Below are 13699 nucleotides of genomic sequence, written 5' to 3'. Positions count from 1 at the left end.
AAAACAGCAGACTTCAGTAATGGAGCTCTGCCTCTTTATGAGCTGTGTCCACTCTTTATTTGATACTGACCATCACCTTTAAATCGACAGCTGCAACAGCAAACACTAAGTCAATGATTATATAGTCTTACAAAAGTGCTGTTGCTCTCTCTGAGGTCAAAGAGCACTTTCTCCTTCTGGCTTTACATCTCCAATTCAGACTTGACTGGGCAGATCATATAACTTTAACCTCATTGCAAGGAAGAAGAATAGACACAGAGCTGTTTTCTTAAGGAACAGAATTGCTTAAACTCACTCATGTGCTGGACATGTCTGGCTGCAGCTCTGTTCTGTTACTGATCCAGTTCTTCAAAATGAAACAATGACAAATGTCTTGGTAATTTGAAGGGCAACTGGATAAGGGCCACAAAGTTAAATGGGTTTTGTATCTGTTAAATGCTAATTGTAAACAAACAGACTGACTCTCTGTTACATGCAGTCAGTTTGGTTGGAGTAGAAAGCTTGGTTTGGATTCATTCTTTGAGCATTTTCACTCAGCTGGATACCTAACTCTTAGCCCAGGCTAAGCCAGCAAAAGGCAGTCTCATGTCCAGACAGGAAGCTTCTGGATAAATGTTAAGTACTCTTAGATAACATGATAACAAGAAAAAGTAAAGAAATAACGATTTCACCATGGTGTCTGCTGTTAAGCAGAAATTCCATTGCATTTATTTGGGACTTAAAACTCACTGTAATTCAATATAGTGGCATACATGGGAGTAAGTTATTCCCACCCCCAAAGACTTCACTTCTGTTGGTGAGGATGGTGCAAAATATGATGCTGTAAGAGATTAGAGAATAGACAATAAGTGAATCAAGGCTATCAAAATGGTCTTATGCTGTTGAAGGCTCTATTTCAGGATTTGTTCCCTCTCAGTGTCTTGATTCAACCCACTTGTCTTTTGCTTCCTAAAGATCTTAATTTCTTGAGACGTACCTTATATTTGACCTCTGCTCTGAGCCCTGAATATTTCTTCCTGTTTCATCCTATCTTCCTTCTACTTTCTGACTTTGTTCTCACTGCCACATTGTACAGTGTGAACTTGCCATCACTACGTGTTGCTTCTGATGGCAAAGAGCAAGCCTTGTTTCCTTTCATCTCCTCCTTTTTTAACGTTTTGGCTGTACCTGGTTTCAGCCCCTGCTGGCAATGCCTACCTTTATATTCTTGTGGGTTTAGAAGCAGGTATAGTTGCACATGAACTCCACTGCTAATTGTAACATGCTGCTGCATTTTTATTGCCTGAGAACAAATGTAGTGGTGAGGTAAGAACCGTCTGAAGTTATATGCTGAGAGGGGAGGGGAGAGGAAGGTGGCCTGCAAGAAAGTTGCAGTTCTGGGGCTGTTTGCACTTCTCTTGCTGCCAAAGTTCTGAAGGGGAGAATCTGGCAGAAAGAACTTTTTAAGGAAGAGAGACCACATAATGTAAACTGGAGGGTGACCTGCCTTCATTTGACTTCTTGTAGCCAGTGCCTTCCTCCTTGCTCTTTCTACCTCTTGCTCTTTTTTAGACTGTGAATTACTCTTCTTGTACTTCGAATCAATGAAAATGTACATCCAGTTGTTTCTTTGCCAGTTTCCATCTCCTTGCATAGCTCTCCCAGATTTAGTCCAGACTTCTCTGTCAACTGCAGCTACTTATCCTGTAACTGGCTCTTGGCCGGATGGTTTAGGACCTTATTTTTCTCTTGGTCAGTGTTACTGTCTCCCTTATTTTGTATGGCCAGAATAGGCTCAAGGAAAACAGTCTCTCCTGCTTAATCTTTAGCTCCTTGGCTTCTCTAACCACTTCCACGGTCTACTCCACTTTAAACTGTAGGAAGTCACAGGAGAATCATAGGCCTGTGGCTATAGGCTGAGGAACAAAGGAAATTGGTTCAACAATGTCACTGTTTTAATTATTTTAGCACTACTCAGTGCTCTGCTTTTGTTCATTTTCAGAAACAATAAATAATACAATCCTGCTGTGACTGGAGACTGTGACTCTAGGGGCAGCCATTCACTGACTTAGCTATTTCTCTCATAGTGTCACAGAGCACAAGCTAAGCTGTGCAGGTTTATTTGTACCTTTGACTTATCCTCTCACTGTGGAATTTAGAGGTTGGTTTGCCAACTGAGAGACTGCTCTGTGGTCACCATTGATTCTCAAGTGTTTTGCTGAGTATGGATTAAAAAGGGTCATGGAAAATTCTGCCTGGAGAAAGTTTAGTTTGAAATGACAGCGGTGTGCATTGTGGCCAACCTGTCAGGAAGCAGAGGGGAATAGCTGCACAAATAGCTGTTATCTTAAAGGTCTGGAGAAGTGACAACCACCATTACTTGGGGAGGATCCCAGTGAAAGTCATCATTTTCTACTAAGGGGCAGTTCTGCAGTATTTCACCTTGAAGGATACCAGAAGCTGGGTAACCATTGCCCTGGCCCTCATTTTCTATCCTGGGAGTCTCTGTGATCACAGCTATCTGCTGGATGACACTGAGGTTCCAGGGTTGTCCCTGTATTGGAGCGAGGGAGGAAAAGTGCAAGTGAAGGACGTAATTGTCTCTATTTAATACTACTGTAAAAATTGGGGGGGTTAAAATTTTACATATTGTCATGTTTTTTTCACAGGTGTTATAAAGATTCTCAGCTCTTTAGCCCAGCAATGCTCAAAGCATGTTCTTCTGGGAGGCAGAAGAACCTGTCTAAAAGAATGTTCATAGAAAGCTGGGTAGATTATACATACAGCCAGAAACATCAGGAGTAGCACTGGGCTTGAAGGTGTTCTAACAGGAATTTGGTTAGGCAGACAGCAGGACAGAAGGGGCACATGGCTGCTAGGCTGAGCCACCTGATGTGTTGCCAGTTGCTTTGCAAACTCAGGGTGAGGCATGATGAAGTACAGACTGCAGCCTGGAGGGAAGGGATAAAAGGAATGAATGTTGAGAAATACTGCAGTAGCCATAGTACAGGAATGGCAAAAGCAGCAAAGCAGACTTGCTCATGTTCCTTGTGTCTGGAGATGCTTCCTCTGCAGCTAAAGGCTAAGAACTAATTTTCCTTATGCTCACACTGCATGTCATTTCTGTGGAGATGGGTGCCAATTAGTACTGCCTGTGTCACTGCCTCATAATGGGGAATTGTTGTGTCCCTGACTCTGTTCTTTGTATTCTTCCTTCCACTGGAAAGGAAAAAAATTCTCTGTTGAAGTAGCTAAACTCAAAACGTGGACACAGCTGGGAAATCTGAGCACATAAAGTACCTATGCTTTAGCAAAACAGAGTTTGAAAAAGCTGAAAAACATTGTCAGCCAGTGATGCAGACCTGACAAAACTCTTCATGTGGCATTGCAGGGATGGAGGCATTTGTATTTTATGTATTGCCATTTCATAGCCCTCATTACCCAGGGCATCTATGACAAAATACTGATCCTGTTTCTAAGGCTCAGGTACATGGATACAGGGGCACACTGCAGGGAGACAAAGTGACTGCTTCAAAGCAGTCATGGAAAACTTCTCCTTAAGATGGCAAAATATGTCCTTAAGAAGAAGGGTGTTAAGGAGAAAGATGAGGTGTAGCAACTAATTGGAATGCACAGAGCAATTCCACCTTTTTTTTCCCCCCCCTCCTGTTTTAGGAAACAATGGAATAACAATGCCAAGGTGTAGGAGAACATCTGTGGAGTGTGGAGGCTGCAGATGTTCAGCTACATATCCTTGCATTATGTGGTTGGAGCAAGCAACAAGAAAATGCAGCAGTTATGGAGTTCAGAGATCCCTGTGGGCAGAGATCACTTTTATAAATATACTGTTTCTGCCATCAGAGAATTTTCTATGCCTGGAAGACATTGTGTCTTCTGTAGCTTAGTGCCCACTTCATGACAAAAGAAACAGTTTTGTATGGTTTAGTTAAGGCAATTCCTAGTTTAAAAAATACAAAAGCTAGGAAAAAGTTGTTCCTGGTGAGTTAAAAACTCAGTCTCGTGTATCTGGTGTTACTAAATGCTGTGCTGTGTCTCGTGGAGTGGGATGGGAGGATGACCTACCTTACCACTTCCAGAAATTTCTGCAGCTCAGTTCTAGCACTTTTAGAAGGAATGGCTGCAAGCAGAATGTATTGGAGTCACTGCTTTGCAGAGAAGCAAAAAATTGCTGAGCAATGACTGGCAGTAGCTGGTGCAATTGCCTGCAACACACTTCTGTAAGAACTCAGCATATTCTTGAAACATGAGAGTTGCTGCCTTGGTGGGGAGAGCTTGTCAGCAGTGTGTTACCATCACATCAGAGTGTGGCTTATAGAGCCTGGTCTGATTTCCTTTTTCCTTTCCCCTCCACACACCCATGTGAAGTACTGCTGCAAGTACCTATGGTTTTTCCTTTCCCCCTTGACACAGCAGAGCAGAACCTTTCTGTACAACAACTTGTTGCACCGTCACCAAGAACAAATGTTAGTTGTGTTGCTTACCGGATACTGGAAGGTTGTAACTAAGAGAACAGGATAGGTTCTTTGAAACAGCTCAGAAATGACATGTGTTCTGCAGCTTTTGCTGCCTGCATGATAATTATCTCGTAGCAAGTGCTGTTCCTGGTTAAAGATTCATGACTATCTTTGAGACTGCTCCCCTAGGCCTGCAGAATTCAAGTCTGGCTGGCAGTGAAGATCCTTCTGGCCCCTGTCCCTTATTACTTCTCTACCTAGAATAGATGCTAACGTGTCAGAAATTCAAGGAAGATTTGACTGTTAGGGCAATGGTAAATTATCATCACTGTCTGGATCTTATTATATGAGACACATGCCTGTAGTATATTTTTATTCCCTTGAATTGATATTCCCTCATATACACACAGGCCATCCAGTACCCTGTGACCGTATTGCACCTGGTGGAAGACAGAGAATCCACATCTTTGTCTGGAAGGATTGATGCTTTCAGCCTGTGCAGCAATGGAAATGTCCTCATTCCTTATTCTTTTCATCGACATGGATGCTTTTATGCCATGCCCAAAAGTACTGAGGTATTTCTGGTGGATATTAAAAGTAGATACAGGCTAGGAAATACTACAGGTGGCAGGGAAATACACATTTTTCCCTGACACTTCCTCAGTGTTATTGGTGCGTGATCAAAAGAAAGGACTGACCTGATTTTCTGCAGTGCTCAGCACCCACACATCCCAGTGAAGCTGATGAGAAGTGCAAGAGCTTACTGTTTTTGAAACCAAGCCCAGAATGTGACTCATAATGCTGTGAAGGAGATACTTGACAACTAAATGAAAATATACACAGATAAAAGATACCAGAGCATTTCTGTCGAACATTTTATTGTGAAGTGACCTTTCGGGTGGTGGTTCTGTCACAAAGATACGACTGTTGTATAGCTCTTACAACAGTTTCATTGAAACAATATTTTCTGTATTCTGGATAGAGCATCTCTGTATGTAGAGAAAACAAAAGCTATATATTGTAAGCACCAATATTTTGAAGCAGGCCTTTGCAAGATCCTGGCCACGGCTCTGCTCTCTGGAGAGTAAAATTCATTTGCGCTCAGACATTCTCACCTCTTTGAACCCGATGTTGTGGTCTGCGTGTTGCTGCTGCACACTGATCTTTCAGTTAGCTGTATTGCCATGTCTGTAACATAGCCTATATCTTGAAATGACGAATCTTCCCAGGACATGGAGGAGGAGGAGGCACAAAGCCAACTGGGCGAGCTACTTTGTCATGCTGAGCAACCTCTGCAACTGCTCTTCGTGCTACAGATTTTGCTGAAAGCAGGGAAGCAGAAAATTCTGAAGAGAGGGATTCAGATGCAAGAGGGTTATTGTGGGAAAGCCTGAGATTATGGTTTGTGAAGCCTTGCACAACTCCAGGCACCAGTCCTGATGTAGCTTGACCTGGTGGAGAGTAGGTAACTCCAGGCTGGGAAAGAAAAACAGTTTGTGTTCAGTGACTTGGGGCTTACAATACACAGGTTATTGATACCTTACTAGGTACTCTGCTCCTAACTAGATATAGGCATCCAACCCAGGTACAAAATGTTCCTGGCAGTCATAGAAGTTTGATCGCATTTGAATACATACACAGGACTGCAGGAACATATTCAGTGAATCATTAGCACCAAATTCTGTGAACTTTCAGGGCCACCTGTGCAGGTAATGAAACATTCAAGACCAGTTGTCTTACTCTTTCTTTCCTATAATTCCTAGTCAGCTAATTATTGTGTTACCAAGAGCTCTGGTCCATAGGAAGTATTCAGGTACCACCTATCCTTCTCAGACCTAATGGAGACTAAAGTTCCTGGAGAGCACTCAAGTCCAATGCATATATGTTTTCCTCCTATAGCTATAGCAGTGCAGGTCAGGCTTGCTGAATTCAGTACAATTTAAGGACTACTAGCAAAAAAACCCAGCTGATTAAATCTGCCAGAAATGGCTCATTTATGTTTTACATCTATCTGCCCCATCCCCCTAGCTGAGTACACTTTGGTTCCCTCTGCCCTACCAGACATGTGAAGCTGCCAGATGGCTAGGAGGACAAACTGTGTCAAGCTTGGATGGCAGGGGTGACATAATTCTTGGCACAGAAATCCATAGGATACCATGAGCTACTTTGCCTTGGGTTTTAGGATGCAAAGTTAAACTCATCATAGCTAGCTAATGCAGTCTACTGTGGGAGAGGTTAACTCAGGGTGATTGCTTCTAATACTAGTACTGGTATTAATAATTCTAGTACTGTAATAATTCTAGTACTGGTAGGCCAGAATACTCTGGAAAGGAAGGGAGTGTCTGGAGTTGGTACCTGATGTCCATAGAGCTGGCAGTTGACTTCAAGGTCCTGTGAGGGCCTTATAACCTTTGTTGCTGTGCAGAAACCAAAATTCTGGCAGAGCAGAACACAGACAAGAGAAATTGGTTAGAAATAGAGGAGACTTACATTACAATTTTAAATTTCATTATATTTAGAAATAGCTACATCTCATGTTTTAGCTGAGCAGTAAAGTGCTTCTTTTTCAGTCTGTTAGACTCAGAAGCCAAGCTGTTTTAATGCATAATCAGCAAGTAAGTGAAACTCCTGAGCTGTTCTAGAGTAAGATCCTTTGTATGACTGCATATGAGGGAGCGAAAAAATATATAGGAATCTATATATATTTTACCTATATATATACACACACACACCCCTATATATATAGGTAAAAGGTTCCCACCCACTAAAACTCTCTAGGACTCATTTTCACGAGAAACAAGAGTAGAATTTTCACATGATAAAGTGTACAACAGTATAATTTTTCAGGAGGCCACGTATGAGGATGAGGCACACTGACAGCACTCAGATGACAGGAAGGTAAAGCAGTCTGCCCTTTCGTTACGTGTTTGTGCACTGCCCAAAGAGCCTGGTTTTCTCAGGTGCTCATGTTAAGAAAAGTAATCAATATTATATATCCTGTTGATTAAAAATACAGTGTGTAAAGGGCACTTTGGTTCCCAAGCCCTTTTGAAATATATTCAGGTACAGCAGGATTTAGTCCACATACCTCAGAGAGAAAAGCAAGGTGAGATTTAGCTTTAGGAATTCTCTCCTGAAAAGCACATCGTGATGGCACACAGCTCTTGCGCTTTCATCCTCACAACAGTGTGCTCCTGCTCAAGCGTGAGTGCAGCACGGCGTGCTGCTGTGAGATCAGGACTGATGTGCTGGCATACTTACAGACTGGTCATCAGGCAGCAGGTGACAAGCCTCCACATTAGCAGCTTCTGCTGAGCAGTTTGTGGCAGCCACAGCAAACTCCACAAAGACAACATGCGCTGGGTGATACTGATAAAACAGGAAAATTGTTTAACTGGCTTTGCACTGTGAAACTGCAGAGCTGCTTGAGGAAAGATAAAAGGAAAATGTTGTGGCTTCTAGCTCTGCATCTCCTACTGAATTTAAAGGGATTCCTGTGGCTAAAATCACACAAAATGCCTGGGAAATGAAGAGCAATTCAGCAGGGCAAATTAGAGCAAACAAAATCTGTTTGCAAACCTAACTAGTTAGCACTGCACAATTACCACAGAAGAAGTACTCTGTTTACATGAAAAGCTAGACACAGTTCTAGCAATTACCTGTATTTTGGCTCTTCCAATCTCAAGGAGCTTGAGGTAGGCACCAGTACTTTTGCCATTGTAGGCACTGAGTGATTCTGTAACAGTTGCCAATACCTCAGTGTCATTCCAGCTTGCCAACAGCGGACAGTCAGGACAGAGCTGGAGAATGTCTTCAGCTGAGTCTGCAGGAGGAACCAAACAGATGACACTTCGATCAGATTTTAGGTTGTTTTGAAAGGCATTATAAACCTATTCAGTCACATAAAACAGTGTTTCATGGTCTGTTCCAAATTATAGTGGAAGGAATTTTTGCAGTACAAGCTACAGATGGCACTATTTCACATGACTTTTGCAGTCCCAGCCTTTCTGCAAGAGAAAGTGCTGTGGACTTCAACAGTGCCTTTTTAATGTTCCTAACTTGCCTTTTAATTGATTCTCTTTCTGGCAAACTATCTACAATACCAATTAAAAGATGTCCCAGCTCACACAAGGAATGGTGGAAAAATGAAGATGAAAAATGAATTGTGTTTGCCTGTGTGTTCACAGGATCACAGGATGTTAGGGTTTGGAGTCTAGCCCCCCTGCCAGAGCAGGACCATATAATGTAGTGCAGGTTGCACAGGAACGCATCCAGATGGGTCTTGAAAGTCTCCAGGGAAGGAGACTCCACATCCTCTCTGAGGAGCCTGTTCCAGTACTTTGTGACCCTCACAGTAAAGAAGTTCTTCCTCATATTGAGGTGGAACTTCCTATGCTGTAGTTTACATCCATTGCCTCTTGCTGTTATCACAGGACCCAAGTGAGAAGTGGCTGTCCCTTCCTTCTTGACACCCAGCCCTCATGTATTTATTTACATTTATTAGATCCGCTCTCAGTCTTCTCCTCTCCATACTAAAAAGCTCCACTCATCATTTCATTCGCTCACCAGTAGTGGAAGTAGTACAGAAGACATCTTGTATAGAGCAGAGAGCTCACACAAAGGAGGCTGAATAGAGATTCTGCTTTCCCATGGCAATATTAAAAATGCTGGTTTAATAAGTAAGCAACATCTGACAAAAGGGCTCTGAAGATCAACAAGCTCAAATTCAGACCAGCAAGCAATCAAATTCTTGAGGCTAAACTCTGAGTGAAAATCCTCAGTACTGGCAATCTCTAATTCAAATCTGGAACTTGCTTCTAGATTGACTTATGGTATCTTAATTGTTAGAGTAAAGAACAGCAAAGAGAAAAGGCTGGGTTTAGAAGAATGAAATCAGAAAAGGGGAAAAAATTACTCTTATCATCTGGGTTTAGAAAATCCATTAACTGTCATCCTTTATTCCATATACACAGTGCTAGAATCAGAAAAGCTTGTGAGCTATAACCACTGCTTTAATAATACTCCAGCCTCTAGATTAAAACCTAAATAACCAAGTCTTTACCTGCATGTGAGTGGCATTTACTAGCAAGTACAGATAACTGTCCATTCACCTTCTGCAGTTTGACATCACAGTCACCCTCAACTGCCTAGAGAGAGACAAAAATCAAAGGGTTACATCATTCAGATGAATAGGAATTTCTGGAAAGGGCAAGTATTATTAAAATCAAAAGAACAGATCCTGGCTGACTGTTCCTGGCAAAATTAGCCTGATTGCAAAGGCGCTGCTAGGCGTGTCCTGTTGTCTCTGATTGTGTGAAAAACAGACCAGAGCTGCAAAATTTGGATCCAAATGTGGATTTGAAGCGTCAGAAGTGCCAGGATAGCCAATATGTGGACATCTGGTTCAGGTTCCTCTCTCATAAAGAGCAAAGAATATGAATACTTATGTGTTAAGGCCTTCTGCAGAGCTGTTTGATACCATTCTCACTAATCTCAGCTGGTCAGTGGCCATGGTAACGGCAGAATGTGCTGCCTTGTGTGCAGCATGAGAGATCATCCAGCAGGGGAGGAGATGGCAAAGGCAAAGCTGGACTTACTGGGAAGAGGGAACAGTTAGAGTTACCTCCCCCAGAATGGTAAATGGGATCTGAGCTCGGGTGAATACAGGGGTGGATCAAGATTCGCATGTAGTCATGAGCACTGTGAATTCGGCCCTCTTCTAGGAACAGCAGGATTAAATTGTCAGCTGCTCACTCTGCTTTCTGCCTAGAAATCAGAGCTGCCTGTACTTGGACAACACTCCCACTGCTTTGGTCAGGGAAAGCTTTTCACAGCTGGATCACACTTGCATAAGAGCAAAATATTTGAGGCCAGTACATTCCAGCTAAGAATGACTTTGAAGGCAGAGCCCTGTCTGAAGGGAATAGCTCTCCTGCAGTCTTGACTAGATCTAGGTGGCTAGACTTAATGGAATGTCACTAGTTAACACCCTCCATGCAGCCAAGGGGTTGTGTTTGCACAGTTACACAGCCTGCCCTGTCTATAGTTTGCAATGAGCCAGTGACATCTGGACTGACCATGGAAGCCTGAATCTGGATCCTCTTAACAAGGCCCCATGGCATTCATGAACTGTATGTGGGATGTTATTCTGACAGTGACCTGTCCTCTTTAGGTAACAGGACATAAAAGAAATCTAGGAGTCAAATAATTCATGACATGAGATTGCAAGTGATGGGGTGGTTCTAGGCTTTTACAGAGACAGAAGATTTGCTTGGAAATCTAACTGAACATAGTTTGACATCTAGCATCCACATACTGAACATACACCTTTGGACTGAGCTAGTGATATTTTAGATACTCACATGGTCTGTGAAGCTCCTTACTGTGCAATTTGCAAGAGGTGTAGGGCTGAGAATGGGGCATGTGGTCTCTAATAAGTCAAGTTCAAGAAATATTATCTCATGATTTGGCCCCTGGAAGAAACAAACAAACAAACAAACAAAACAAACAAACTCAGAACTGTAGTAATTACTTCACAAAATATCACCAGATTTCTTCTTTAGGGCTGTGCTGTGAACTCTGTTGCTGACTGGTACTCCAGGTATACACTAGAGTAACTGCACAGGACCTTCCTCTTTGATTTCATAAACAACAGGGCCCATTTTTTTAGCTAGAGTAAGTCAGGATAGTCACACCATTAATTTTTTTTCCAGCTAAGGAATTGGCCTGTGATGTTTGGAAAGCCCAGCCTGTATGTAGAGGGTCAGCTCTCTTAAGTTGACTTGATTTTATTTTTTAAGTAGTTTTTAAAAAATCCACATCTGGCTCTGTTACAAAATCTTTGTGTTTCTGTAACCAGATACCAAAGAATAGAATAGAATAGAATAGAATAGAATAGAATAGAATAGAATAGAATAGAATAGAATAGAATAGAATAGAATAGAATAGAATAGAATAGAATAGACCAGGTTGGAAGAGACCTTCAAGATCATCTTGTCCAACCTATTATCCAACACCACCTAATCAACTAAACCATGCAACCAAGCACTCCATCCAGTCTCCTCCTAAACACCTCCAATGATGGTGACTCCACCACCTCCCTGGGCAGCCGATTCCAATGGGCACTCTCCCTGTGTAACACTGGTGCACACTGGCCTGTCTCCTTCAGTCCTCTAGAACTACCCTGAATTGCACCAGATAAGTTCCAGCCCAAATACTTGCGTTGTTTATGGGCTGCAGAATCTTTTATGGTTGTTCCTGAACCTTTGCAAGAATAACATAAGACATGTGAGTGGAAAGGCCAAAGTGAGGTTCCCTAGCTGTGAGATTAACTCTGGGGTTTGACTCAGGAGTAAATGAATGTAGTTATTTTAGTGAAAAATATGAAGTTATTTTAGTGTAAAAGTATTAAATGTGAGCAAAGCAGTGTCACCAGTGTTTTCATGTGGGTGACTGTGGGCATGCTTCTAATCTCATTAATGTCTGTTTTAGCCTCTTGTAAATGACATCGGTATCCTCTCTCGCTCTCTCATAATAAGTAGAAAACAGCCATGGAATTTCATTCTTGTTAATATCTGGGACCATTTTCAATGTTTTGAGGGAATCAAAGCTTCTGAATGGGTGCATACATTGTATTCATGACCATTTCTACAGCCTTTCTAGATGCCTGTAATGATGACAATATATCTTAGTGAAAATGAGACTGTAAGATGCAGTTATTTCCATTCAGCTTCCTTGTCAGGTCAATGGGATATTAGGTAAAATTAATGCCTACTACAAAATCACTAATAGCATGGAGTTATGATAGGCATGTACATAGCCAATAAATTACCTGCATCACAAAGATTATCCTACCAATTTTCCTCCAGATTAGCTACTGGGCTCATGGTTCAGCACTTTGGAGGATCTGCCCTAGCAAGCATGCTGCATTTGTAAACTGAGCACTTCCTAGCCTTGTACAAAAATATCTGAACGCTTCTCTCTTCCTCTCTGTTGTGCTCTTTGAGAGATACATTCCAGTGACCTGGATTCTCAACTGCTACCAGTTGGCACTGCCCCATTTAAATCAACAGAGCCATGCTGCTTTAACCCATGTGAGGAAGTAGCCCTTGGCAGGGCTTGTTGGTCATTCCCAACCATCTCCAGGTTAACAAAATGCTCTGCCTTTGAGCTCCTCACTTACCTGGGGTAGCACGCGGATATTGTCGATTCTGTTTAAGGCAAACTTGTATCCATGATGACTGTGGCCATTAATGTAACTCACAGCTACTTCTGCTGCTGCTTCAGATTCTGGGTCATCACAGCCTAAGGGAGCAGGGGGAGCTGCTGGTGCAGCTTTGTGAATTGGAAGCTGAACAAGCAATATTAAAGCTACTAGTGCCTTCATGGCACCTGAGGAAAGCTGATCCCTTTCAGAAATAAAGATCTAAGAATACTGTTCAGATGGCAGCTAGGTAGCTAGAAGTGAGGTCTAAAACCACCACACATTTATATAGTACATACCACAGACTTTGCATGGAGCACGTCTGATATTTGTCCCAATTCCAAGAGGCATTGCAAACAACAAAAGAGATAAGTAAACGTTGGGACATCAAACGCACTGATTAATATTGGCCAAAGTAAATTTTATCAGGTAGGATATTGCAAAGTCTGCTAAAGCAGCTAAAGAAGAAAGGGTCAGCAAAAATGTAACAGTTTTTAGACACCAACCAAATACAGTACACGCAAGAGGAATATGATCCCTCTGTTAAATGTGCAGAGATGCTACTGCTAATTAAGCTTTCTTGTAAGCAGGACACAATCTGTTAGGGCTCAGATCTCAGCAGACACCAGTCTAAATTGTGAGATCAGTAACAAGATAAATGAGAAAATGGGATTTGAATCCATTGTAGGGATCACATTCAACAGTAAATGTAATTATATAGCAACTTCTCCTATTGAATTCATTTGGAATAGGAAATGAGATGTAGTGTCTAAATCTTTTGCATCAGCTCTTTCTGAATAATCTGAATGCTTCCAGTGGTTCCTGGAATTTCATTTTGCAAAGCAGGCATCTTGTAGAAATTTTTCTGGAATATGTTGTACAGATTTGAGGATTTGACAGAAGACCCTAAAGAGCACAAATGTGTTTTAAGGAGAATGTAGGTGAAAATAGGCTGCTTAAATGCTCAGGAGTGCTGGGCCCCAGTTTATATTTACATTCACAGTGTACACATTTACAAAACAGTAAATGGATAACAAAAATG

The 13699-nt window shown here is 41.9% G+C and overlaps 1 protein-coding gene across 1 annotated transcript; it reads right to left on the bottom strand.

Annotated features, from left to right (window-relative positions):
* Positions 1–5299: 5299 nt before the first annotated feature.
* AHSG (alpha 2-HS glycoprotein) lies at positions 5300–12932 on the bottom strand. Its single transcript, XM_009903546.2, has 7 exons — positions 12637–12932; positions 10817–10927; positions 9517–9601; positions 8114–8277; positions 7716–7823; positions 6810–6890; positions 5300–5930 (listed from the first exon to the last, which is right to left on the bottom strand). The coding sequence occupies exons 1-7, from the start codon at positions 12838–12840 to the stop codon at positions 5655–5657; spliced, it is 1029 nt and encodes a 342-aa protein (XP_009901848.1). The 5' UTR covers positions 12841–12932; the 3' UTR covers positions 5300–5654.
* Positions 12933–13699: the final 767 nt, after the last annotated feature.

Source organism: Dryobates pubescens, chromosome 13, assembly GCF_014839835.1.
Source record: "Dryobates pubescens isolate bDryPub1 chromosome 13, bDryPub1.pri, whole genome shotgun sequence".
Lineage (NCBI taxonomy): Eukaryota > Metazoa > Chordata > Aves > Piciformes > Picidae > Dryobates > Dryobates pubescens.
Note: the sequence above shows the minus strand (reverse complement) of the source record. Positions and strands in the feature narration are given on the sequence as shown.

What these genes read in the sequence shown, in the direction of transcription:
- AHSG (XM_009903546.2), bottom strand. Translation starts at nt 12,840, where the DNA reads ATGAAGGCACTAGTAGCTTTAATATTGCTTGTTCAGCTTCCAATTCAC. An exon ending in TTGGAAGAGCCAAAATACAG is followed by an intron (nt 7,824 to 8,113) that starts GTAATTGCTAGA and finishes CTGTTTTATCAG; the next exon opens with TATCACCCAGCGCATGTTGT. An exon ending in TGCTGCCTGATGACCAGTCT is followed by an intron (nt 6,891 to 7,715) that starts GTAAGTATGCCA and finishes CTGCTCTGCCAG; the next exon opens with AATTTTGGTTTCTGCACAGC.